We start from the raw sequence: 24545 nt of genomic DNA on the forward strand, positions 1-24545 counted from the left end.
AGGGTCGAAAATTTAAAGTGATCAAATCAAGTTACTGTATCATTATTGTTCGTCAACAATTAGGTAAAGAATACCGTTTCACAGCACCTTTATGTGACACAATGAATACATTCCACGCTGAGTCTCAGTACATGGGGAATAACTTAATATATATTAAGTGTTTAATTCATATTATATACATTTTCGATGTATAAAACTCAATAATTATGTTGTTTTTTATGACGATAACGAAGTCGTCTCGAGAAATATCTTCTTTTATAGTTCAATATGCAAGGAGACGAAACATATTTTGGCTCGATCCAAAGTGATGAGACAATTTTTCAGTTTGAAAAATGCAAATTAAGCGTCATCAGGCGTCATTCCAGTAATGAGGTGCCTTCAGGTGAATTATGTTCTTATGTATTTCAAGGTTGGCGAGAATTATTAAGAATTCATTTAAAGCAATTGTCCGGTCAATTGAAGTTGAATTGTTCAACTTTCAATAAATTACGAGTTATAGACTTTCTTCTCCATTTAGAGAGGCAAAAAAAGTTGTGGCAATTGTATAAAATGTGTTTCTGTGTAAATTGCATACAATTTTTTAAAAAAATAAATAAAAAAAATTCCACGAAATGCAATTTGAAATTCAAATGAGTTCCGAAACAATCGTAATGTTCCGTTTGTGATCATTGACGATGTGTTTACGAGGGTGAAATAAAGTGAACGAATTAAAATGAGAAAAACGAAGAGAGGGGAAAAAAATCGTCAAAACCAGCGCCGATAGCAATTTCCGACTGATTTTCATAGCTTCTGTTGGTGTTTTGATCGTATGTTTGTGCATTTGTTCGTCATCATTTTTAGTAAAGCACGCGATCGCGCAACTTTCGGCCATATGGTGCAACAAATTGTACACATTGACGACGAATATATGATGAGCCTGTACATTTCGATACAACGCACCGTGTATACATATCGGCCACTCGCGCGCACACAATTATCAGGTGAATAAATTAGCCGCGTTCCGTTTTCATACACGCTTCGTTCTGGTTGTTGTTTTCATGTGGATGGCACTCGTTCCAAATTGATATTTTTAATCGTTGAAACAGAGAAAAAATTTAAATAAATTTGTACTCAATGCGCTCGGCTCTTTCCAACAGAGGAAAAAAATGTGTATGCATCGTTCTGCTGCTGCAAAATAATTTGTTCATATCATCATAATTTGCAAGCGATCATTTTAACACGAGTTTTATTGTGGATTTTCATGAATTTAACGGTGGATTGTTTTTTTTCTCGGTCGATTTTAAATTTTCAGGGTTCCAAAAATGCACTTTTGTGAAGCGACTTTTTGATTCACATCAATGATAAGGAGGAAAATGGTAACGCCATACGGAGTACAAATTGCAACAAATTTACGACCAAATTTGGACGTGAAATCAATTGGATGCAGTCAAGCGAATAACATGACGATTGGGAACTTCAATTTGAAGCTAAATTTAAAAGTCAGTTTTTCGAAGGTTCGATTGAAATATAGGCGATTTTTCGTTTTGTTCCGAAAATGTATTTGATATATGAATCTAAAGAAGAAAGGCGATTTTTAGATATAATATCCCAAATTTACCGCATTGTCACATGGTTGGTGAGAATAACAAGGAACAAAGAGCGATTCACGATTGAATGAATATCAAATCAATGTGCAATTTTCATCTTGACGATCGTTGTTAACTTGGAAGAAAAGAAATACCGTTCTTGCCGTGCAGAGTAAATGTGAAAATTGCAACATAATGAAACAATCCGAGGTTTCATTTCCATCTCAATCGAGACTTCAACAATTTTCCGTAGTAAAAACAAATGCCAAAGAACAATAGAAAATAGTAAGAACAAATGGGACAAAGAATCAAACCTCTGAATGAATGCGCTTCAAGTGGTTAGATTTGGATATATTACATTGCGATAGGTACGCTCCTCTTGAGTCGATAGGCAAGCGGCAATCTTTACAATCTTCCGTTCTTCATTGCAGAGAACAAGGAGCATTCTTGTGACCCATTCATGGTAAACCGCTGTTTTTCTTGGTCACATTCACATTTCACCTCAAATCAGCTTCTAATTAACAGGAAATCCCATTGAAATCAAATTGAGAAGGGCGAGATGCGGCATTGTGGAAAGCTCGGCTGAATATTGTTTCACGGTAAATAACAAGCACACAACATTCAGTGTATTTCTTTCGGTTGAATGATTCCTTCTTTTGTTTGCCAATTCCAAAGGAATTTACACTTTGCACATTGCAACGCATTGTTCACCATTGTTTGTAACAGCTCAATGAAAAAAAATGCACTGAAGTCGATACCTACTCTCCCAAGTAAGACATTCACAAAACGAATTATTGACTTGAGAGCATGATCTTGGTTTTGGCCATCACAAGAGAAAAAAAAGGTCGTTTCTCAATGGAATGATGAAAGTAACAAAGGGACTCGAGAAATAACATTGTAACGAGACTGTTTGAAGTGTCGTTAGCATCGATAGTGTTGCTATTGAGTTGATTTTTAGCATACTTGTGAACGCTTCACTGCCTTTAGATTGTTTCTGCGTCGAGGTTTTTTTTGGATCATTTCCATACGTTGATTCCCATCATTTTCATATTTGGCTTATTTGCGTGTGACCGCAGATACACTCGAAAAAAATTGAACTTCATTTCGAAAAATGATTTTTCATCAAAATACAAACTTCATGAAAAATCTCATTTCCCAAACAAAAAAGGTCGATACAAGACCGATTTATCATTAAAAAGTAACGAAATTTCGTTTGAACCATTGAAAAATGGATAAAAAATGAAAATTTAATCCAATGTAATGTGCTACGAATGGCGCTAAAGACTTTCATTACAGCTGATTCACCGGAATGCAGGTTTCAGTCGTCAAAGAGGTCAAGTTCAAGCAAAAAGTAATTAATTTTCGTTTTCAGACGCCCTCTGAAAATGATCAAGTTTACTTGGAACTGTGGACAAAAATGTGTGTCTTTCATTCTGATCAACTGTCAATGCGAACCAGTGTCAACGGATAAAAGACGGAAGACACATATATGTGTTCCCAAATATATATTTGAGGTTGAGAGACCGAGCATGAATCATCAACAGCAGAAACGACTCGAGCATGTTTTGGGTAAACAAAAGGAATTGTCATGGATTTTGGTGTATTTGTCATGTTTCTTTTGTGCATTTATTTCTTCGTGTCATCGTTTGATGCGATTTTTTTCCATCATCATCGGTTGACATGACCAAAATGATTAGTATTTCACCTCATATGCACGGCCACAATAATCACGTTAAAACGAACTCTATCAAATGCATACGAATTAACATGCTTGCGGCTGAATCATTGAGAGTAAGAGTTATGCGGACAGATGTAAGTATCGTATAACATGTTTATTACTACCACAGCCAATGCAAACAAAACAGCAAAATCCACAGAAGAAGACAGAATAAAACGATTATTAACCATTCATATTCACAATGCACTTCTTTTTCTCTGTAGAAAGAAAGGAAAGGTTGTTCGTTTGCAGCCACGCATTGTCTGCTGTGTGCCGTTACCGTTGATGCATCGCCGTTGTGCACCGAATCTCTTTTTTTCCTGCCTTTGTTTTGACTATTCGATTTGTCTGGCTCTGTGGCGTGCATCTGCCCTTTCATGCAACCGAACACTATGAGCAAGCACACGTCGTCATCGTCATGGTCTCGAAAACTATCCGCCCTCGTTTGATTATTCTCATCCATGTGCCATTTGAACGTTTGAACCGAACAAATCACAATAGAACAACTCGTCAAAATCGAAAATTCACAATTGGATTATGAATATTGACGATCCCTTTGACACGAGAAGAGACGCCACAAAAGGTGAAAATGATATTCGAAACTCGTTGCAATTGTTTCCGATTAAATGATTACTGTATTATTGATTGCTCAAACCCTTTTGCAACTCGAACACAACACCAAGTCAATGTGTCAATCGTTGTGAAATTATTGGTTTACCATTGCAACGCATCGACTTGATTGAGTGGGCTGGAAGTTCATTAATTTCATTCATAATTTTCTGGCAATTCCATTCAATCGACTGCAGAATCGATGTTAAATTCTTGTCATTGCTGAAGTTGACGTCCTCAAATGAAGAGAATCTATTTGAAATGAACGGAAATCGAAAGTTTCGACAGAATTTTGAATGAAAAGTGACACTTTTGACCGACTTCTGGTGATATTTAGCTAAATTAAAGGTAAATGCCCTTCCAAAACTCGTATAAATCAATAAAACTCGCAAAATTCTCCTCCATCCATTGACCGAAACTCAATTTCTAACTCAATTTACTACGAAAAAATTCACATCACATCCAACTTCCAATAATCTCCTGCTATCTAGTTCGATTCCATTCCATTCACAACGATCTGAAGTGCTTGTTGGTATTGCATTTTCTCACAATATATTATTGTACCGATCACTCTGTTGTTTCAGTTCGTGTTTTTTTTCTGTGTTCGCAGTCATAATTTTTAAAATATGGTAATATCGCCCAGTGATTTATTGCACACCGTTTACTTGGGTAAAAGAGGCACAAAGTGATCTGGAACACACGGAAAAAAATGCAGCAACGTCGAAGGGTAACACATTCACTCATCGCAAGTAGATGACTCTATATATTGTGAATCCCCTGCCCAGTCAATGAAAACTACTTGAAAGTAATATTATTGTTATTAATAACATAAGAGGTTTTTTTCCCGGCCTCTTCGGGAAGTGCGTACAGAAAAAACGTTTTGTAAAATTGTTAAATAGTTGCGTTTGTGAGAAGGTTCCGTTCATACCAACGTTTATCACTGTCTATTAACATATTTTTTTCCGAAACAATATGCGATTCGATGGATTTTGTATTCCAAAATGAAATTCAATGTAGTTTTTTTGGTGTCTTTGAGAAGCAAATGCTGACACCACAGGAGTCAACCAAAAAGAGTAATGACACACTTCACGACAAAAAAAATTTAGTTGCTATTCAAGATTCATATGGAATTTTTTTATTTCGATAAAACACGCGCAGTTTTTTGATTGTTCGAGATAATCATTTTTTTTTGAAAAATCATTTCGTAGCTGAGTGGTCGCACACGTTTATCTTTTTTGTAGATTTAACCGTTGCTACAAATGTGAATCAAAAAGGATAATTACATTTGAAGAGGAAACGCAATGAAGACATTTTTCGCTGTGCGATGAATGGTGTGGCTGGTAAATATGGTTTTGAGGTTGTGGTTTAGTGGAAAATGATGGGCGACAGCTGCTTCGGCTATTTTTTGGTATTGCGTTTAAAGGTTATTTTGATTTGAATTCAGTGTCGATGTCGATGATATATTTGTTAAACGGAGAGCTGTTTTCAATCATTCAGAAATATTCTCTAAAGCAAATGAAATGACTCGAGATATTTCAGTTTTAGAAGAACCTCCGTTTTTATTGATAAAAACTATTTTGAGATCAAGGATTTTTTTAAAACATTTTTCAATATTTTCATGTTTTACTTTCTCTTTAATATAACTGTTAATCAACAAATTTCTTGGACCAAAGCAATTTTTTGACGATCAGTTCAAAATTGCGGCACAAAATGAACGATGAAAGCAAAAAAACGCCGTTTCCTTCACTCAATCTCTTTTCCTTTGCTCGATCTTCATCATTTTTCTCTCGATATAATCAATTTTTTTCCCAACTCTTTCTTCGACGAATAAATATATCAAAAACTAAAGTGCAATATTTGCGGTCTCGAATTTATTATGTACATTGTACACATAAATTGCGTTGATGATGAAAAGAAAATTGTAGATTAAAACAAATACCACATGAATTGTTATTTTTTTTAATGATCGATTATTATAATTTGTCTCAAGGCTGTTTTTTTTTTTCAATGTGCAAATTAAATCACATAATGTTATCATGTCCCGATAAAATATGTTACCCGATCGATCATTGCTTTTTTCTTGGCAGTTGTTTGATACGAGGCTGTGCGGCGATAAAACCCATTGTGGTTGATCGATGTTCGGAACGATGAAAAATTAAACGGTAGTTATATGTGTAGCGTGAAATACAGCGCAGTTCGAAGAAAAATTGCGCGAGATCATTTGTCTGGCGCTTTCATGCGCACTTATACTGCCATGCCTTCTGGTTGCGACGTTCGTCGCATGGCAACACAAATTATGCACCTGAATGTTATGTATGCAAAGGAGAAAGAAAAAAATGATTAAAGTAAAAAAAATGATGAAGAATAAATCATTTGAGCATTAAACGAGCTGCAATGTGACGTGATTCAATCCATCAACGCATAATAACGCAATTTAATTACCATTTGCATATTTGTTTTCGCATTTGCTCTACATCTCTCGCCATCACCCATTTGTTTTTATCACTCGTGTTGCTTTTTCTTCTCGTGAAAATGGAAAAATTTTAATGGGAAAATCGCGACCGAGACTCACAAGAATCATTCGTGGTTCAAAGTTATGAACAATGTGCAAAAATGAATCACAGCACAATGTGATGATTATTTCGTGTCAACTTTATTGACGCCTTAAAAGCAGCGATCAACCAGTGAGAGAGCCAGTGTGTGCGCCAGCAAATGACCAAATGACCACGACTGAAGCGGTGAGTGGACGAACGGCCTGATATTGTGGTCGTGGTGAGGAAAGAAAAAGTGCAAACGCGATGATAATAGTAATTAAGCGTGGTTCGCACGGCCGTCACTAAAGTACTATATCAAACACTATGTTTATTCAGTTGCAAAGTGTCATACGCAACGACCGATCATTATAAATGCGGTGCTGGCCGCTGGACGAAAAGGATGATGATAAAAATGGTGAAAAGAGTGAGAAATTAAGGCTATGATTAAGTCAGGCGCTGATTTCGATCGTAAATTAAAGAGAGATGCGCGACACCGTAATACAGTGTGGCGCGACGTGCAATTTATATTACGCGTTATTCTCTTTAAATAAACGCGGATCGGCGTAGCGATCGGCAAAATCGACGGCCAACATACAGCTCAGCAGTAACAGAATCAGCACAACTTCACTTAGGGCGCATTTGCTATCACTGCAATTTAAATAAATTAAGGTAAAGTGGGCCGGATTCATTCCGGTAGCAATTGCACAAACGAAAACGTAACAATTATTGCACATTTTTGGTAACATGCAATCGCATTCAATCGTCATTAAATTAACACTCCATATTTGGTAATTCCTTTTCCGTTTCCAATCTTCATTTTTCTTTGCATGGTATGAGGCCAGACAGGCAATTGTGTGGTGTGAAGTCGCCGCTGATTTCCAACAGCTGCTGATCGATTTTCAATTGGATGTTGTTACCTCCGACGATGCGATATTATGTGAAAGGGTAAAAATTCCGTTCGAATGACATGACACTTCACAAATATTGAGAGATTACTTTCGAATTCATCGCATCAAGAGATTGCACCACATTCGGTTGAAATGCACCTTTTTGACTTATTGCTGTTATGCGACAAACACAACATCTGCATGGATGACAATTTTGATTCAATATTGCAAAATTCACTGCATTTTCCATGCATGGAATTCATCTTGCATGCAAGATGATGACGAAAAAATGGGAAATATTCATTTACATTGTTAGAAAAATCAAAAATGCATTATTACAATGTTTTCTTTATATGAAAATTGTATTGCAATCAAAATGAAATGGGCTTGTTTACATCCTGGTCGTATTGTTTCCGTCATTCATGCCATTGTTCGTCACACCCAATGCTTATTGCATTGTTGTGCACCGAGAAAATGTGTTGTCCTCTTGTAGGGAATCAACAAACATTCACTCACTCATAGTTTTTTTTTTGTCTCCCATTTTCTGCTCAACACAATTGCCTCTATTTATTTGATAAACTAACCAAAAATTTCTCTTATTCTCTGCCCGTAAATTGGGCATTTTTCTCGAAAGTGACCTTACAACCTCTTACGGACCACCGTTCATGATGTGTCGCGTTAAGTTATTTATTAGCCAAAGCTAATTGACGCCAAATAACTGTTCATTTGGAAGCATTCTCTTGAATGGTGGCCAACAAAAGAAAATTGCCCGATTCCTTTCCAGCCCCGACCATTTTCAATGGAATCGTTAATTTTTTTTATGTTTATTGACCGAATTATAATTTATTATTGCCGTTTTTGAAGAGAGAAAGAAAAAAACAAATAGATATTCAAATATGCGCTGTGGTGGATATTGTCAAGCAGTGACGCTAGACCAGTGTCTGTCCGGAACGAGCCATTCCAAAACACCCATAAAACACACAAGACAAAAATTCCTGATAGGTTTTTATACGCAACTGTTCGCAATCAAAGCACGAGCTACGGAACCATCAACTTCAAACAGCGACACACAGATAATTTTAAACACGAGACAACGACAACTCTATATATTCCGAACGCACTGCGTGCTTCAAACACTCGGCGAAAAACACAACGCTCAATATATGGTGAACGATAGGAAAAAAAAACAACAACAAGACTCGACGTCTGTATGCGGTCACCAGGTGTTTCAAAATCTGATCGTGTCTTTTGAAGAACTATACTCATTGCTCATTCTTGACTGTACGCTTAACATTTGCAGCATTTTTCTATTCTACCTGCAATCTTCGTCGACTGAGTCGATTAGAGTCTCCGCAGTGTCATAGGGAGAATTTTATTTCGCTCATCGTTTCGATTTTCGAGTCAAGAGCCGAGTTCATTTTGCAATGAAATTCTATTGTTTTTTGTGCTTCGTTCTTGCTCTTAAATAAAATACCTCTAATTATATCTGAGCTCAGCCACTCGACGCCAGGGTAGATGAAGACAAATCTGACGCTGTTTCATAGCACAAATTTGCGGGCATTTTTTGCTATTCATTGGATTTGGTTTACGAAATTATTTGCCGATTCATTTGAACTAGGTGGCTGATTGTAGGGTTAACAGTTATACGTGACGACCAGCTATCAGTCGGTATTTTCAAGTGTATCACTCAATGTTCAATTATTATTCAATGAAGGCGCTTCAATCTTTGTTCTCTTAGAGGCTTGAAGTGATTATGGGATTATGCAGCAAACTTGAGAAATCTTGAATTTTTTTTTCACTTTTAGTTTAGAAAAACCAGGAACTTTATCCGCAACAATTTGTGTGTCTTTTCTACAGTAATCCAAATGAAGGTGAATACACATCAAAAAATATGGAAACCATCAAATCCAAATCAGCCTCAGTACATCGACATTAATGAGAAACTGGCGATGAAACGTAATCTCTTCACTAAACGATATAGCATTTGAGATGGTTTATTCCCAGTGGATGATTTGTGCCGAGTATAAGAGAAAAGCTGCACGAAACTTTTGAAATTGTTCAAACTCAAGAATAAAATCTCAAAACACTTTTATACTAGAAAAACGATTGTCTGGTGTAAAAAAATCGCCATTTGCTTTGTTCGCTTCTTCATTGCCTAATGTAAAAAACGTAACACTCTGAAAACATTGAGCAATTCGTAGTTTTCAGCTATTTGTTACTGGTTCGATTTGTTACTTTTATCGATTATCGATTACGACCCAAATGAAATGAATGTTTTAGCCACATGGATTAATTGCATAATCCTTGACCATTGCCAAACGAATCTCTGTGGCAATTAAGATAATCATGATGTTAATCACGATTAATTAGTATTAGAAAGCCATCGTTCACGTTAGCTACACGAGTATTTTCGGAGTAGTACGTCACGACCGCATTTGTCCACGATGAAAGATATCAGTTTTCGGCAAAACATTCAAACCGAGTTCGATTTAAACGTGTTTAATTGCGAGATAGTTTTTCTCCTGTCATGTAAAAGATCTGTTCCTTTTCACTGCACACATTTTATGGATAGAATTTCCAACGAAACATCAATGTTCGACGACGCAGTGTCTATCGATGCGTTTCACTTTCGTCTTCGACGATTGTGGCTGATTTGTCATAATCAACGAGCATAAATTCTACTGGTATTGTTGTTGTTCAGTGTTTGCAAGGACCTCCTAGACACTCAGGATCAAATTTATCAGCCTCTTTTTTCGACTATACGAAGAAACCACTGCGTTGCATTGTTTGCACGGAACTTAATAAAAAGATGTGATTTATACGCTGCTCATAGTGTTCCATTGAGTGTGTGGTTTTGCCTTCCTTTTTTCATAAAAAAATGTTTTCACTCGGCTACGAACAAAAAGAAATGCATTTTTCTATTGTTGATTAAATTTTATCGCTCGTTCGAAAGAAAGAAAGATGAGAGAAAATGCCACATCTTGTTGAATAGCGTACATTTCAATGTCAGCGTATGTTCTGTGCCAGTGACAGACGCCTGTGTCAAACCGTACAAACAAAGTGAGAAGGCAAAGAATGTGTTCATTTTGTAGAAAAGCAAATAAACAAAAAAACCAGTCGAAAAACACCGAGACAGAGAGAGAGAGATGTAAACAAAACGCATGGTGACGATTACTACCGCTTTTGTTTGCGGCCAATCCTTTTGTTTGCCTTATTATTTTATAATGCCGTTTTTTTTCGCTCCTTTCTTCTAAATCGTGAAAATTACAATAGAGAGAAAGGTTTTTTTTCTCTCGTTCATATCAAAAGAGTAAAAATTGGAGTTGAATAAAATCTTGACCACCCACAAGAAGTTTTTCATAAATTGGATTCATAACTTATGCCATTTAAACTAAATAAGACATTTCTTTGGAAAAGTTCGATATCAGATTTAAATGTGTGAGCTGAGCAAATCCCGTGGATTTTTGATCGAAAATCCATTTCTTGAGTTCTTTTCCCTAGTCTTTGGGTTCATTTCAGGAATATTTTTGGAATCCGGATGAAGAATTTGTTTTAAAAAAATTCATTTCTCATGCATTTCTTCGATTTATTTGTGAACAAAATATAATATTTTCAGACTCGATTCGAGTCACTCGAATGCAAATGCCACACAAATTTGGCGTTCGATTTCAATACCAAAGGCCACATTTCCACTATGTTTAATGAAATAATTGGAATCGAACCGCCTCTTAGTGCAGTGTCATTTAATTTAGGCTATGTGTGTTGATTGAATTTCAAGATTGTTCCACTCGATTCGATGATATCGAAAAGTCTCGAAAGAAAAAACCCGCATCGTTTCAATTTCGGCATAATCGAAACGAAATCAAAACTGCCGCACTCGACAAAGACCGAGCACAACGATTTGCTTCACTTGTACACACACTCAAAGTCCATGTATGCATTTTTTCAATTATGATTCAATTTAAGCACTCAATAAAATCGTTTCCACCGCTTGTACAACACAAAGGATACAATTTTCTACTGGATTTTTTTTTTTGTTTCCACAGAATCTCATGACCTCATGATCATAATTCGGTTTTGTTATGCTGTCGGTTGTTGTCGTGTGAAATATCATTTGTAACTGTCTGTAATGCGTCAGCAACTGCATTCCAACAAATCACAGCCAACCCTCTTTCCGTGCACAGAAATAAAACCAAATCCAATCGGATTCTTCTAATCCATTTTTCAATCAAACTCACTTGGTCAGAAAAATCTCGCTTGATTCATTTAGTTCAAAGGTCGCGAATGAAGAAACAGGCTATTTCAAATAGCCAAATGATTTCAAATCAAGTTTCTTATTAAGTCATATTGAGGAATGATAAAAAAACACTAAAGAAAATACACCAGAAAAAACCGTGCAATAGAAACAAAATTAAGCTGTTAACACCGTGAAACCATTTCAATTAGGCGCAATGGATAAATATTAGTACTACAGCGTCCATTCTTAACGATTCACAGCAATAACGATTAAACCACTTGATTGATTTCGATCCAACTTTGAATTACAACAAAATTGAATTACAACAATTAATTACTCGTTCGACCAGACAAATCGACTGGCCACTTCTTATACACCCTGCACATCAAACATTTTTGACAGATGTTGCAGTCGAGATATTACAAATTACACGATCTTATGACTGATAATTAATTATACCCAATGGAAGAAATCAAAATGTTTATCTTAACACATAAACATGAGCAACAATCAATGCTTTCTATGAAAAATTCTCCTCTTACAAGGAGTTAATGGCTTTGGAGCAGTAGAAAGGCCACTTGAATTTCATGCCATGAAATGAAAATCTGAATATTTCACTGCCGCTTGAAGCGAAGATATGATACAAGTGTCGAAGAGTTTGAAAAGTGACGATCGAAGACAAATTACTGTTTCGACCGAAGAAGCATGTGAACTGCTTCATTTACTATGGATTCCTTTGGAGAAAAAACTGTTTGTCGTCAAATGTTTTACAAAATCAATCACATCCACCTTTTTATTCAACCAATTGTGGCCGATTTGAATTTTTGGTCCCAATATCAATAAACAATAATGTGAAAAAAAACCAAACGTTCTGCTGTATGTTACAATGAAACGTGTGGATTTCTTCTAAGGTTCTTGTGAAAGTATTCTAAGATTTTCAAGTTGAAAGGGCATCGTTTGACTCATCACAGTCTATTTTCTTGTTGTGAACATTCCGTAAAAATTTATTGTTTCACACTGAATCCGAACAGAGAATTCGATGTTTCGGTAAATCGGTATTTGTGCACCGGCCAATAATTGCGATCGAGTGAGTAAGACTTGCAGCAAAATGCAGTTAAGTTCCAAGTTCCAACTAATAAAAGACGTTGGAAAAAAGCAAACAGTTCAAAATTGAATGTATCGTAATTGCTGTTGCGCAACAAGCGAGCACCGCAATATTTGTGTAGTCGCACATATTTTGTTAGTGTCGTAGGTTCCATTGAGTCTGTTTCTCTTGTTCTGTGTTCTCTGGAACACAATATAATTGAAATCGCTATCTCGAGGAGTTTTATTGCAATGTGAGTAAGACATCACCGCAAGCGAGAAAATATTTGAGAAAGAGAAACTAAAGAATGTGACCGCACGAGCACATTGCGGAATCGAACCAAACAAACGAAATAGATCGATGCATTTGAATAACTGTGCCGTGAAATGATTTTTTTCCGCGCAAAAGTGAATATCGTATTAAAATGTGCGCACGAGGTGGAAAAATCCAGTTTTATGTTTATTATTCCATCTGATCTTCAAATCAGTCAGAGTTGACCGGACCGGCGTGTGTATGTGTGTGTGTGTGTGAGTAATTTTATTGAATCGCTAGTGTCAAGTTGCGGAGCCAAAGCAGAACTTGTTGCAATCATACCAAAATAAATTTTGCTGCTTTATTTTATGTTTTTGGAGCTTGTGGCTGAACAAGGAAATTCGTATCGATATGTGTTCTGGTCGACGAACGCACGCGGAATGCTTCGCACGAAAAAGGCAGCGAAAAAAAAGAAATCATTCGCAATTCAAGAAACATTGCACACTGATGAAGATATCAACTCATATTGTTCGCACCAAATGTATGCCTTTGACCACAAGATATTCACATTTCAATTGAACCTTGGTGAAACGAAGAGAAGCAACAAAAAAACAACGTGAACATTCGAACTCGCGGACTCGTTTGCACCGACAGCGTTTCAATTTCATAAATTGCCGACGACGCTGCACACATTTTATATCCAAATAAATTTTATTTTGAGTGCACAATAACAGATTGTCATCTTCAGTGACGGCTTCTTTCGCACATCGTTCTCCAATTCAAACTGCGTACACCGTTCAATACCAATAAATGTACACACACACACACACACACACACACACACACACACACAAATGCACGAAAGAGAGGGAGAGAGCGCGAGCGCACGCCAACATTTTATTATTGTTTTTAATAAATATCCAGAAATTATCCAGCAGCGAATTAGATATCAATTTTCTATTCTTGACTTTGCAAACAATAATAACCTATGGCGAGAGTTCTCTCTCTCTCTTCCTCTCTCGAGGAGAGAGAGAAAGAGATGCAAAATTTTTACTACCATCCTGATTCAGCATTCTATGGAACGAAATTTATTGCGATAAACAAAAATGAATCACATTTTGAATTTGTGAAGGGAATTTCGCACATTAGCCGAGATCCTTCGTAGATATTGAAGAGAAAAGTACACAAATTTTGGGACAAATGGACATACTCTTTAAATATGTTGATATTCGTGTATAAATTCGTTAAGAAGAAAGGAAAAAACGATTTGAAAAACAAATCGAAAAGAAGAAAAAATTTAAAAAAAACTTTTGATTTATCCAGTTTCAGAAAGCAGAAGAAAAAAAAAACAGAAAAAGAGGAAAACAAATAAAAAATCCAATTTTTTTCAATTAGTGTCACTTCTCCAGGCAACGAGTCATCCGAAGCACTCCATTTAACACCAAATCATCAAACTCTCCTCGAGGGTAAACGCATGCCTGTGCTGAAGTGTGTTTGATTGATTGGCGATCGTCGACACAAATTACCCTTCTCACTTAACTATAATTTTTTCGATTAGATTCGAATACTTTTTTTCGTTGTTATTTTTTTCCAAAAAAAGGGAAAATACTGAAAACATTCAATAACAAAAACACTTCTATGAAGAACATTTTTCTCTTACAATAGCAAATTTCTGCGATAAATCGGATGCACATTCAGATGAAAAAAGCAAATAATTTCGTCATCAATCAATAGATCACTGTGTGCTCTTCAATTTTGAAGGGATACTTCATGATTAATTAGCGTCGATGGAAGTGTAAAATTCGTTTATTTGCGATGCACCAAAACATTCACTGAATCGTAAAAAAATCGAGCAGTCGTTTCAAGCACGCAGAAATGCTGCATAAAAACAAGAAAAACTACAAAAACCTTTTTTTTCATCAATTTTGTCCATGTTCCCATTCATTTTTTTTTATTGTGGCGTGAGCTCAGCTGTTGTTGTTGCAACGAAATATATCAATCGCATGCATGTCAAACATCGGGCGAGATTTGTTTTCTGCACCATATATTCGTTGCACGTAATGCCTAAAATTATCATATCAATAGAGGCCGTGTTGTATGTGCGCATCGAGCTAATGTCCTTAAATAAACAAAGTTCCATTTAAAACACGTTGTAATTGTCGTGCTGTATGTTTTCATTTTGTCTTTTTTTCTGCAACACGAGCATAAACAGGTCATTTGATTTCTGGCTGAATTTTTTTCTCTGCTTTTTGCCTGTTTCTGTTTCTTCTCTCGTCGGAACACATTTGTTTCGAAAGGTGTGTGCAAAATGAATTAATTCTTGGTATACCAAGATTCATATATATGAAAAAAAGAATGAAATCACAAAATGAATTGATTTTGGCGACACACACGGACTACTCGCATCGTGAGTGCACATCAGCCACTGCGTGTGTGATGGTGACTGTCATCACTTTTCCGACACGTTGTAAAAACTTAGCACATAATCATTGACGATCGTAAAACATGCATATTGATTGCTTTTCATTACGGCTAATTAGCCGTGGTTTTACGTCTTTGAATGGCAAAAATGATGTCCCATAGTAGACAGTAGCTTTGTATACAGAAGTCTTCAGTTCTTCTGTGTTCAGTTGCTCAGGTCTGAAAAAAGTTTTTTATTTTTCAACAAAAAATGGCAAAGCGGACAAGATCTGTAAGAAAAGATTGAAAACTGGCTGCTGAAAATGAGAGCAAAAAGATCTTCATTTGGTGAATTCTTTTATTTAAATTACAACATTATTCTCTGCATTTTTTTTGTTCAATTTCTATTTTTACACCGATTTTTAATTAAAATGATTCTCCATATAAGTACACATTGAAAATTAATTAGTCTTGGAAGTGTGTGTATGCCCTAAAAATGATATCGTTTCTCCATACGCAGAAAAAGATAATAATAACTAATGAGAGCGAAAGAGGAAAGAATGCGAATAAAAACGTTCACACAAACATGCACATGTTGTAAGTCTATCAAAAACAAAACTTCATCTCTTATACCAATACGTCTTCATTTTTCACTTAAAATTTAAAAAAAAAATTGTTGTCCAACTAGACAACCTCCAAATCATCGCAACCTCCAAATTGGTGAGACCACACATTTTCAATGAACTGCTCTTAAACACATAGCATTAATTTTGGTTATTTGACATCTTAAATACGTATAGACTCTTACTGACTGGCACTAAAAACATAACCACTGGGAAACATCAATGTTTTCAATACAAACAGAACTTATAACAAAACGATGACTAAAACAAGAGAAAAAAACTTCATGAAGAAATTTTCTTGTGTGTCTTTTTGATTCTTTAAAAGTAAAACTTTCTTCGAAATTGGCTGTGGACACATTTAATTGCTACTGACGACCGAAATTTCGTATGAGTTGGTGGATAATTGTACTAAATTGTTGGTTTCGCTATCGTAATAGGTTAAACACTGATTGCCATGCGAATTTGATAAGACGTCATCGTTACAATACTCGCTAATGATTGAGCTACAGTTGGTTGCGTATTGCATCTCATGGTTTTGCTGTTGATGCAGTTCCAAATTGGTGAGATTTGACGAAAGATGTTCAACGCTGCCGCCGTAATATTCGTGATGGTTGTTGACTAAATTCGTGTTAAATGTGTTGAATTGATTGGTTGGCGACTGGGCAAAGGCTTCGCTTGCTTTTCGCTTCTGATTCTTGAAATTGTCATGGATATTATTATTGATGGCAACGCTGTTGTTGTTGTTGTTGTTGTTGTTGTAGCACGCAGCCTGATAATTTCCATTGGCGATTCGATCGCAGGCCGTATCGTTGGGTGAAAGCATTGTCGGCGAATGTTTGGCGTATTGACGTGATGGTTCGGTGGTTCGTGTATCACAGTAGTATGTGGCATGCGTTGCCGCAGGTTCAAATGAGTGAGCGGCCGTTGGTGATGATGCATTCATTGAGATCATATTTGAATTGTTGTTATTGTGATTGCCACTGCCATTCACCCCATTATGCAAATGCATTGCGTCGTTCATATTTTGGTAAAAGCATGCTGGATCGGCGTTGTGGCTGGAATTTGTGCTATTATCATCGTTTAAACTGTAATACGAATCGGAGAGTTCGCTGTGACTGTACTTTTGTTCAATCGTACCGCTGCCCAAATCGAGCAATGTAGCCGGCGGCGACGCAGACAAACTATTTAATGATGATACATTCGCCGATCGAATCGGTTGATCCATTTGAAATATATCCTCCGGTTGAAGCAAATCACCCGAATACGGCGAATATTGATAGACATCCTGTGAACTCACATTATTATTGCCACTGAAATTCGAATTCGGCTGATACACATTCGATCCATTCGCTTGGAATGCATGATAAACAGCTTCGGTGTGCTGTTGTTGATTGCCGTAAGACGCACCGCTACCGTAATTCAAATGACTCGGTGAATGCTGTTGATTTGACTGCTGCTGCTGTTGCTGCTGTTGTTGTTGTTGTTGTTGTTGCGATGATGCCTGATTCCAATACGGCAGGCTATTGGCAGCTGTCTGGCTCGAATGCATCGATACATCGGTGTTTTGCGAGTGACAGTACGTTTCCGACACCGAACCATAGTATACATTTTTATACATTTGCTGCGGCATATTATTATTCTCCAATTTCACATTCATCGTGCCACACACACAATGATACGGCGGACAACTACACGGCACACCTATTGGCGGAAGAGAGAAAGAGAGGAGAACGTAACTTTAGAATGTTGTTTACAAACAAAATCGCTCGCCGGTTATGACAGCAAACCGTTATCGCATATTCGACAACATAAATCAGTTTGGCATTGATTCACAGATAAACAAGTTGACTTTTGGCACAGGAATCGGAATTCAATCGGAATTTTGAATTATTTTTTGTGGAACATTTTTAGTTTTGAATTCAAATTCTTTTTTGTTGGACTAGAAATTGAATATTTTTACTTTAAAATAGAAACCGAACAGTTTGTGTACAGATTTCCATGGGATTCAATTGTGAAACTGAGCCAAACGTGCAAAATTGCTGTGTTTGAGTGCGAAAAAGTGATTATCAATGAATAAAATTCGTACAAACCTGAATTGAAATCGGAAATAAGCGGTGGCGGCCGAATTTTATCAGTGCTTGGATTTGGTTTTTGCTTCTTGGCTCCTGTGCGTAACGACATTAACTAAAAAGAAAAGAAATCGGTTAGTTTTTTGTTTCATTTCAAGTGAATGTGATGTAGAATTAAATGGTGAAAGCAAAAAAGGATGGAAAAAAACATTCTTATGAACTAATTTGGTTAAACGCTCAATTTGATTGTGATTTTATTACGTGAAATATTCGGTGAGATGGTTTGTAAATTGATATGAAAACAAAATTTGAGCAAAAATGGAATTGATCCGAAAAATCTTGAAACAAAAGTTGAATTTTTAATTTTCGATGAAAAAAACTTGAAGAAAAAAATGTACCTTGTTGCCCAAAGCAGCATCACGTGCCAAAAGAACAGCCAAGCCGCGGCTTCTTCTGCCCGAACCAATGGCTCGTCGATATTCGGTGCTATTTTTTGGCTCCGGTTTTGGATGGTCGTGCACTCCCTTGGCTTGGAAGAATATTGCATTGTTTGTTGATCGCCAGAAATGTGTGACCGGATAACCACAGTGACCTCGGCATGGACGAATTTCCAATTTACCAGTGTGACAAGCGCTGAAATGTGAAAGAAAAGAAATTGTAAATTTTTGGCTTCTTTGAAAATTTCTCAATTTTTTCGAACAATTCTCGTTCTTCTTTCAATATCTTCTCAATCTATCCAACTTCCTTAAAAAAATTACTTTCTTCTCAAATTCATTCACAGATTTTGATAATGTAGAAATGCGACAACGTTATCAAAATCCGTTCAAAAAATGTACAAAATCGAAAAAAAAACAACTCACCGATTTGGGCATGGTTTGCCTTGTTGCTTCTTCCGTGCTTTATCGCAAATGGCAGGACGTAAATGAATCTGTTCGCCGTTGGGCAGTGAACAACTGGCGGTACAAACGAGAACGCCCAAGCAGCTTTTCTTCAGAATATTCACATTGTGATTGTTCGTATTCCGCATGGCCCATCCAGAAATGTGTTTGCGTGCCTCTTCGCTGGTGTTTCGGTAGACAAATCGAATGTGACCGTCGGCCCATTCACAAAACTCATCATATTCATGATCGTTAAATGTTGGCACTTGAGGATCATTGATGTCCCAATCGCGCGATTTGTTCGATCCATTGGTCATTGGCGGCGCACATTTTGTGGCATGAATCGAATTGCTGTTATGTGTCATTAAAATGTTTGCGGATTGGTTTGTCGCTAGTTGATTGTGCAAATGAGATGATTGTCTTGACAACGGTGCTGACGATGAGTAACTCGAATATTTTCTGTAAAAGAACAAACAAACCCCAAACCGTTAGTCTCTGAATAGAAAATTAACAATAGAAGTCAGACAATGAGACATGCGAAGGTCGTTTTAGCACTTGACTTGAGCTGTCTACAAGAAGCAACGTTACATAATACACACTCAGGTCATGAAAAAAATGCATTACAAGGAAGTCGAAGAAAAGAAGAGCATGAAAGAGAATCACAATAAAAATAAATACATAAGCGACGATCGCTTCAGGTAAAACCGAGCGCACAGTGAGCACTTTTTGTTCCCTCTTTCAATCTTTGCGACATTTATCTTCAATTTATATGGACTTTATTTGCTGGCAGCGTTCAGTCAGTGGTAAGCCAATGCCCGTGTTTTGCGGTGCTTTGAATTAATGTGCAGCGGTTGAATAACTTTTCCATTACAAAAATGAACGGAGACGAACGAAATTAAGTGTCGATTATAGTAATTGTGCAGTGGTTTGATTCAGTTTCGAACGGATGTTTTCAGTTTTTAGCGGAGGCAATTCCCTAGGTTTTAAATGAAATGTTCATTGAATTGCGTGTGACTCAATGAAAGGTTCTTCACTTTTTTCAAGTCTTTTGTGGAGAAAGGCAATTTCTTCGACGTTTAGTGATTTTGCAGTATATGAAGAGCGATAGAGTAGAAATGTGAAAATTGATTTCGAATTGAAATCGACCAAATTTTGACGTAGAACTGGAGCGATTTGGAATTTCATTGATTGAAAATAGATTTTGATGCAAAAATGACGGTAAATGCAATGTGTAATGTTAAATATTGCATAGTGATAGAATGAACGTTGAAATGTTGATTCTGCCCCGATCATGACTTCGAAGTCATTTTGATAGTAACGAAAAACTTTCAATTTTTAAACAATTACGACTATTTCATTTTCATTAAATTTTTAATTCTAAAATTCACAAGAAAAATTACAAATACTTACAAAACAACCATATTTCCATTAATCCGAGTTGCAGATGCATAAATTGTTTCTATTTTTATCGTGATAGTTTTTTTTTATCGATGGATAAACTTTACCGCAGCCTTTTCAACAGACAGGTATACTTTCGAATAGTTTGTTTCGAATTAAAACTTTCTTGCTATGATTACTTTGAAAATCACTTTTTAGCGTGAGGCTTCAACGATGTGTCAAATTGTAGAGATGATTCGATTTTTCCACAGAAAAAGATTACTTTGAACTTCTTTTAAAAATACTTTTCGTTTCTTTATAAGCACAACCACGATATAAAAAAAATTAATATGTTTAGCCTTTCCTTTTCATAAATAAGTACAGAAAATGAACTGAAAATAAATTTGCTATCCAAAATGTGTCGTCGATGCACAGAAAATCGTCACACAAAATTCACAAAGTGAGCCGCTTCAATATCAAAGTGAGAACTTGAAAAAAAGTCGTGTATAGTTCGTAAAACTGTTCCAAGCCAAAGAGTGTCTAACTCGTGACCGTTCGGTTCTAAAGTTGTTTAGCAACTGGCACATCAAATGTTGAACTATTTAGAAAGAGCACACACTCGTCGAGGTTCGTTGTCGTTCAAATGTTACTAAAAAAAAACCTATGAACCAAGCGAGCGCAACACGCACGAATTCAAATAGGGTCCTGCGTGCATGTGTGTGTGTGTTTGTCTCGTCCTCTGCGCATTGTTCGGCTCAACAATATATTGTTCCAAGCGATAGCAAGATCGATCCCCAGCCAACGAATATAATAGGATTAAAAATGTGTGTATCCGTATGCATATGTGTGTGTATGTGGTGTCGGCTCTTGCTATCGTTCCGCCGATACATCTCTTTGTACCATTTGAACGGCACGCACAGCACAATGAAACACACTAGAAAACAAACGCGCTGCTACACAGCAGCGAATGGCTCCGCCTTCTCTATGAAACCGGAGAATCGGAATGCACGAATAGAGAGAGGCCGGGCTTGGTACAATGGAATAGACCGTCGCGACAACACAATAGATAAACGCTTTCGCCGTTTCTTATTGGCCGGATAAAATTTGTCGACGCTGAAGCAGGAGCTGTTTCATTGGCATTTTACCCACATTCATTGGGGCTTTAGCCACGATTGCTGAAACATTTCCTTTGTCGTTTGTTTGAACGCGCGGAATGCCGAAAAAATGAAGAGTGTTTTTCTCACATTTAATCGCGATTTTGATATTACATTCCTTTCCGAATATTTTTCTTTAGATCCCTTTTCGAACGACCAATTCCAATCGCACACGTGTTCGTCGTTCATTTCAATTCACAAAACTTGCCAGTTTTTGTGTGGAATAATAATTTACTAGAAAACAGGAAGCAATAAACCATTTTCGGTTGTTTAAATTACACAACTTATGATGGTGATGGTCTTAAAAGTGCATATCGGATAACAGTTTTTCTATAGGCGATTGCTTGATGATTCATGAAATAGTTATTTTATTGAGAATGAATGAAATTTATCCATATTTTCATATGAAATTTCGAGATGCATTTTTCCTTGCTTCGATATTTACTTCGATTTGACCCAGGTCATCGATAGGCATTGCATCGAAATTAATGCCATAAACAATGTTCACGCCGAATTCACATTTCGGAAGGTCAGTGTCAAGCCATTCGATGCACATTATCGTCAATTGACTTTAATTAAAGAAATTTCGTGTGTGAAAAACACGTTTTTTTTCGTTCGCTCTTGGGGAACGAAATTTATTTCTTTATTTATTCATTTCGTAAAGCGATTCTTTAGCATCGCACTCACTTCAACGAGCTGGCAATTATTCGAACTTTAATATTATTCTCGTTTGAGTTCAAATAAATTTTGACGATAAGATCGCCATGGCCACTAACAAGATGCTTAATAAAAACGTTGAATCGTTTGTCATAATCACAGACGAGGGAGAGAAAACAGTGACCAAACCGAAAAAAAAATGACGTTCGAAAGTAAAAAATTGTTTATAATTAAACATTGTTCGAGTTGTTATCTCTGAATGAATTTTTTTTCCAGCTAGAGAGAAGGAGCGAATTCATCGTCGAAAAATAATTACCCTGCCGCACGAAGATGTTATATATTCTTTTTCGTTGGATCTTAATAAGAAAATAGCTTTAATTGATGCATTTAAAAATGGGGAGAGAAAAAACCAACAACAACTGATGAAGAGACAAAACGGGATTTTAAAGAAATACACACACCGAGTGCTATTTATGTTTATGGTTTGCCCATTTACTTGATGATGACAATGTCTTTATTGAGTGTTTAGTATGTTCACGGCTACACCGAAAAAAATATACCGAGAGAGCGCTCGTCTCTCCACATTAAAATGGATAATTTATTTATTAGCCGTTTTATGATGCGTACTTTCAATTTAATTTGAATAATATGTTTTACAAGTTTTTCTCGCTGCTTCCTTCCAGCCAAACGTCGTTTATTTGTTTTTTGTCGCGGCATTTTACCTTACACTTCATCATTCGGTGGCTTTTGACATTCATTTCGATTTGCTTAAGTATCACAGCTTCTTTTGTGCCGATTCGAATGAGTTTTCGGTTGTGCATCGAGCACTCGAATCGAAGGATAAATTCAAACTTGGCAAAAAAAACAGAAAATGATTAAAGAAAAACGAATCAGAAGCCACTACTACTGCTGTTTATAATTACGTGCATGCATTACTCAGAAACCACCTTTTTGCATCACTTCGTCCAATTTGTAATTCGATGAACATTCTTTTCGATTCGGTGTTTATCGCATCATTCGTAATGTGATTTTTATGGTTATTTGTTCACATTTCAACTCAGTTTTTCGCCCATTTTTTCATCATGCTTTCCCTCCCTCTCTTGTTGTGCGCACACTTTGTCATCTCTTATTCTTGGTTGTTATCAATTCATATCAACTTTTTTCATCAACTATTATTAATTCATCCACTTCTGCGTGCAAATTTGAATTTTTTTCTGCTTATTTTTCGACTGGCTTCATTACGTGCATATGGAAAAGTGCACGCAAATATCTCCAGTATTGTTTTTTTTTATTTGAATTCGTTTGTTTGACATAACGTTTAATTTGAACACAGTTTGCCTTAAAGCGACAAAAAAGCAGGACTCAAATTGGAAATTCGAGAAGAAAAAAACACGTTTTCAAACGAGGATAACACCTGCGAACCCCCATCTAATCTTCCAAACTGTTCCGCACACTCACTGTTTAATTTATTTAATTCCGGGTATTTATTTCGAGCGGATAAGAGTTTTTCATCCTGTCCGATAGGCTAATAAACAATGCACCCTTTGTCGCTTCAGCTGATGCATACAGCAAACTGCAGTTCAATTCCGACTCCTTTCTATTCATTTTATTGGTTTTTAGTGCAAAAACAATGAGAATTATCTAACATGCAAAAAAAACTTCTAAATTAAAAATATGTTCTTCTTCGACATTAACTTTTATGCCTTTTCCATGTCAACTATCCTGGCAGCGACTCTTTCAACGAATAGGTCTCTCTTTGCATTCTTCGAAGATAATAAATTAATTTTTAAGTAGAGAAGGAAAGAATGAATGAAAGAAAGAAAAATAGAATGAAGCAACAATCAAAAATTGAAGCAAAAATTAAATAAAATCCTCGATTACCAAGCTGGATGGACTGCAAATAAGTGATCGATGACCTTTGACTAATTCCATACAAAAGCGACCTTTTACTATTACTCGAATTGAATTACTGTTAATTTCATCTTCAAACCTGGTCGATTTTTATGGAAATTTGCGCAAAAATTCAATTGAAAATCCCCGAAATGCGCTGTACAAAAAAGAGCAATGGTAATGAAGAGCAAATGTGAAAATGATGCGTTCAAATGTGAGTTGTGAATTGACGATGAGGCATGACGGAATGCATCTGAATCGATCGATCGATCAATTTTGGTACACATTGCGAAGGCAGTTGTCGTGTGTTGTCCCCAAACGAGTGATTATTGTTTGGTCTTTTGAATGGTAATTGACAAATAACAAGGAGTGTGGCAAAAAGAAACAAAGCGAATTGTTGCAATTGCAGTTGCATTTGTAATGATAGAACACATTACATTTTTATGGCATGGATGTTTTGACATTCGTCTTGCTGATATTTGCGCGCCTGTGTACACAAAAGAGGAAGATGCAGATTGCACACGTGAATATCAGAAAAAAGAATATCAATATAATTAAGAAGAAATGTTAACAGCAAAAAACGCACATTTCCTCTTTGCATCGAAATTACTT

At 36.4% G+C, this 24545-nt stretch overlaps 1 protein-coding gene across 1 annotated transcript; it reads right to left on the minus strand.

Moving 5' to 3' along the window:
- Positions 1-15774: 15774 nt before the first annotated feature.
- LOC129564918 (transcription factor glial cells missing-like) lies at positions 15775-20556 on the minus strand. Its single transcript, XM_055439168.1, has 5 exons — positions 20266-20556; positions 18838-19314; positions 18376-18610; positions 17999-18092; positions 15775-17609 (listed from the first exon to the last, which is right to left on the minus strand). The coding sequence occupies exons 1-5, from the start codon at positions 20274-20276 to the stop codon at positions 16267-16269; spliced, it is 2160 nt and encodes a 719-aa protein (XP_055295143.1). The 5' UTR covers positions 20277-20556; the 3' UTR covers positions 15775-16266.
- Between the last annotated feature and the right edge of the window lie 3989 nt (positions 20557-24545).

This window comes from Sitodiplosis mosellana, unplaced genomic scaffold, assembly GCF_009176505.1.
Source record: "Sitodiplosis mosellana isolate CC-2019 unplaced genomic scaffold, AAFC_SMos_1.0 Smas_scaffold_2, whole genome shotgun sequence".
Lineage (NCBI taxonomy): Eukaryota > Metazoa > Arthropoda > Insecta > Diptera > Cecidomyiidae > Sitodiplosis > Sitodiplosis mosellana.

Bases quoted from the DNA above. Each gene is read 5' to 3' on its own strand.
- LOC129564918 (XM_055439168.1), bottom strand. The intron at 18,611-18,837 runs GTGAGTTGTTTT...TTCACATTTCAG, and splicing joins GGCAAACCATGCCCAAATCG to CGCTTGTCACACTGGTAAAT. The intron at 17,610-17,998 runs GTTTGTACGAAT...TTCCGCCAATAG, and splicing joins TATTTCCGATTTCAATTCAG to GTGTGCCGTGTAGTTGTCCG.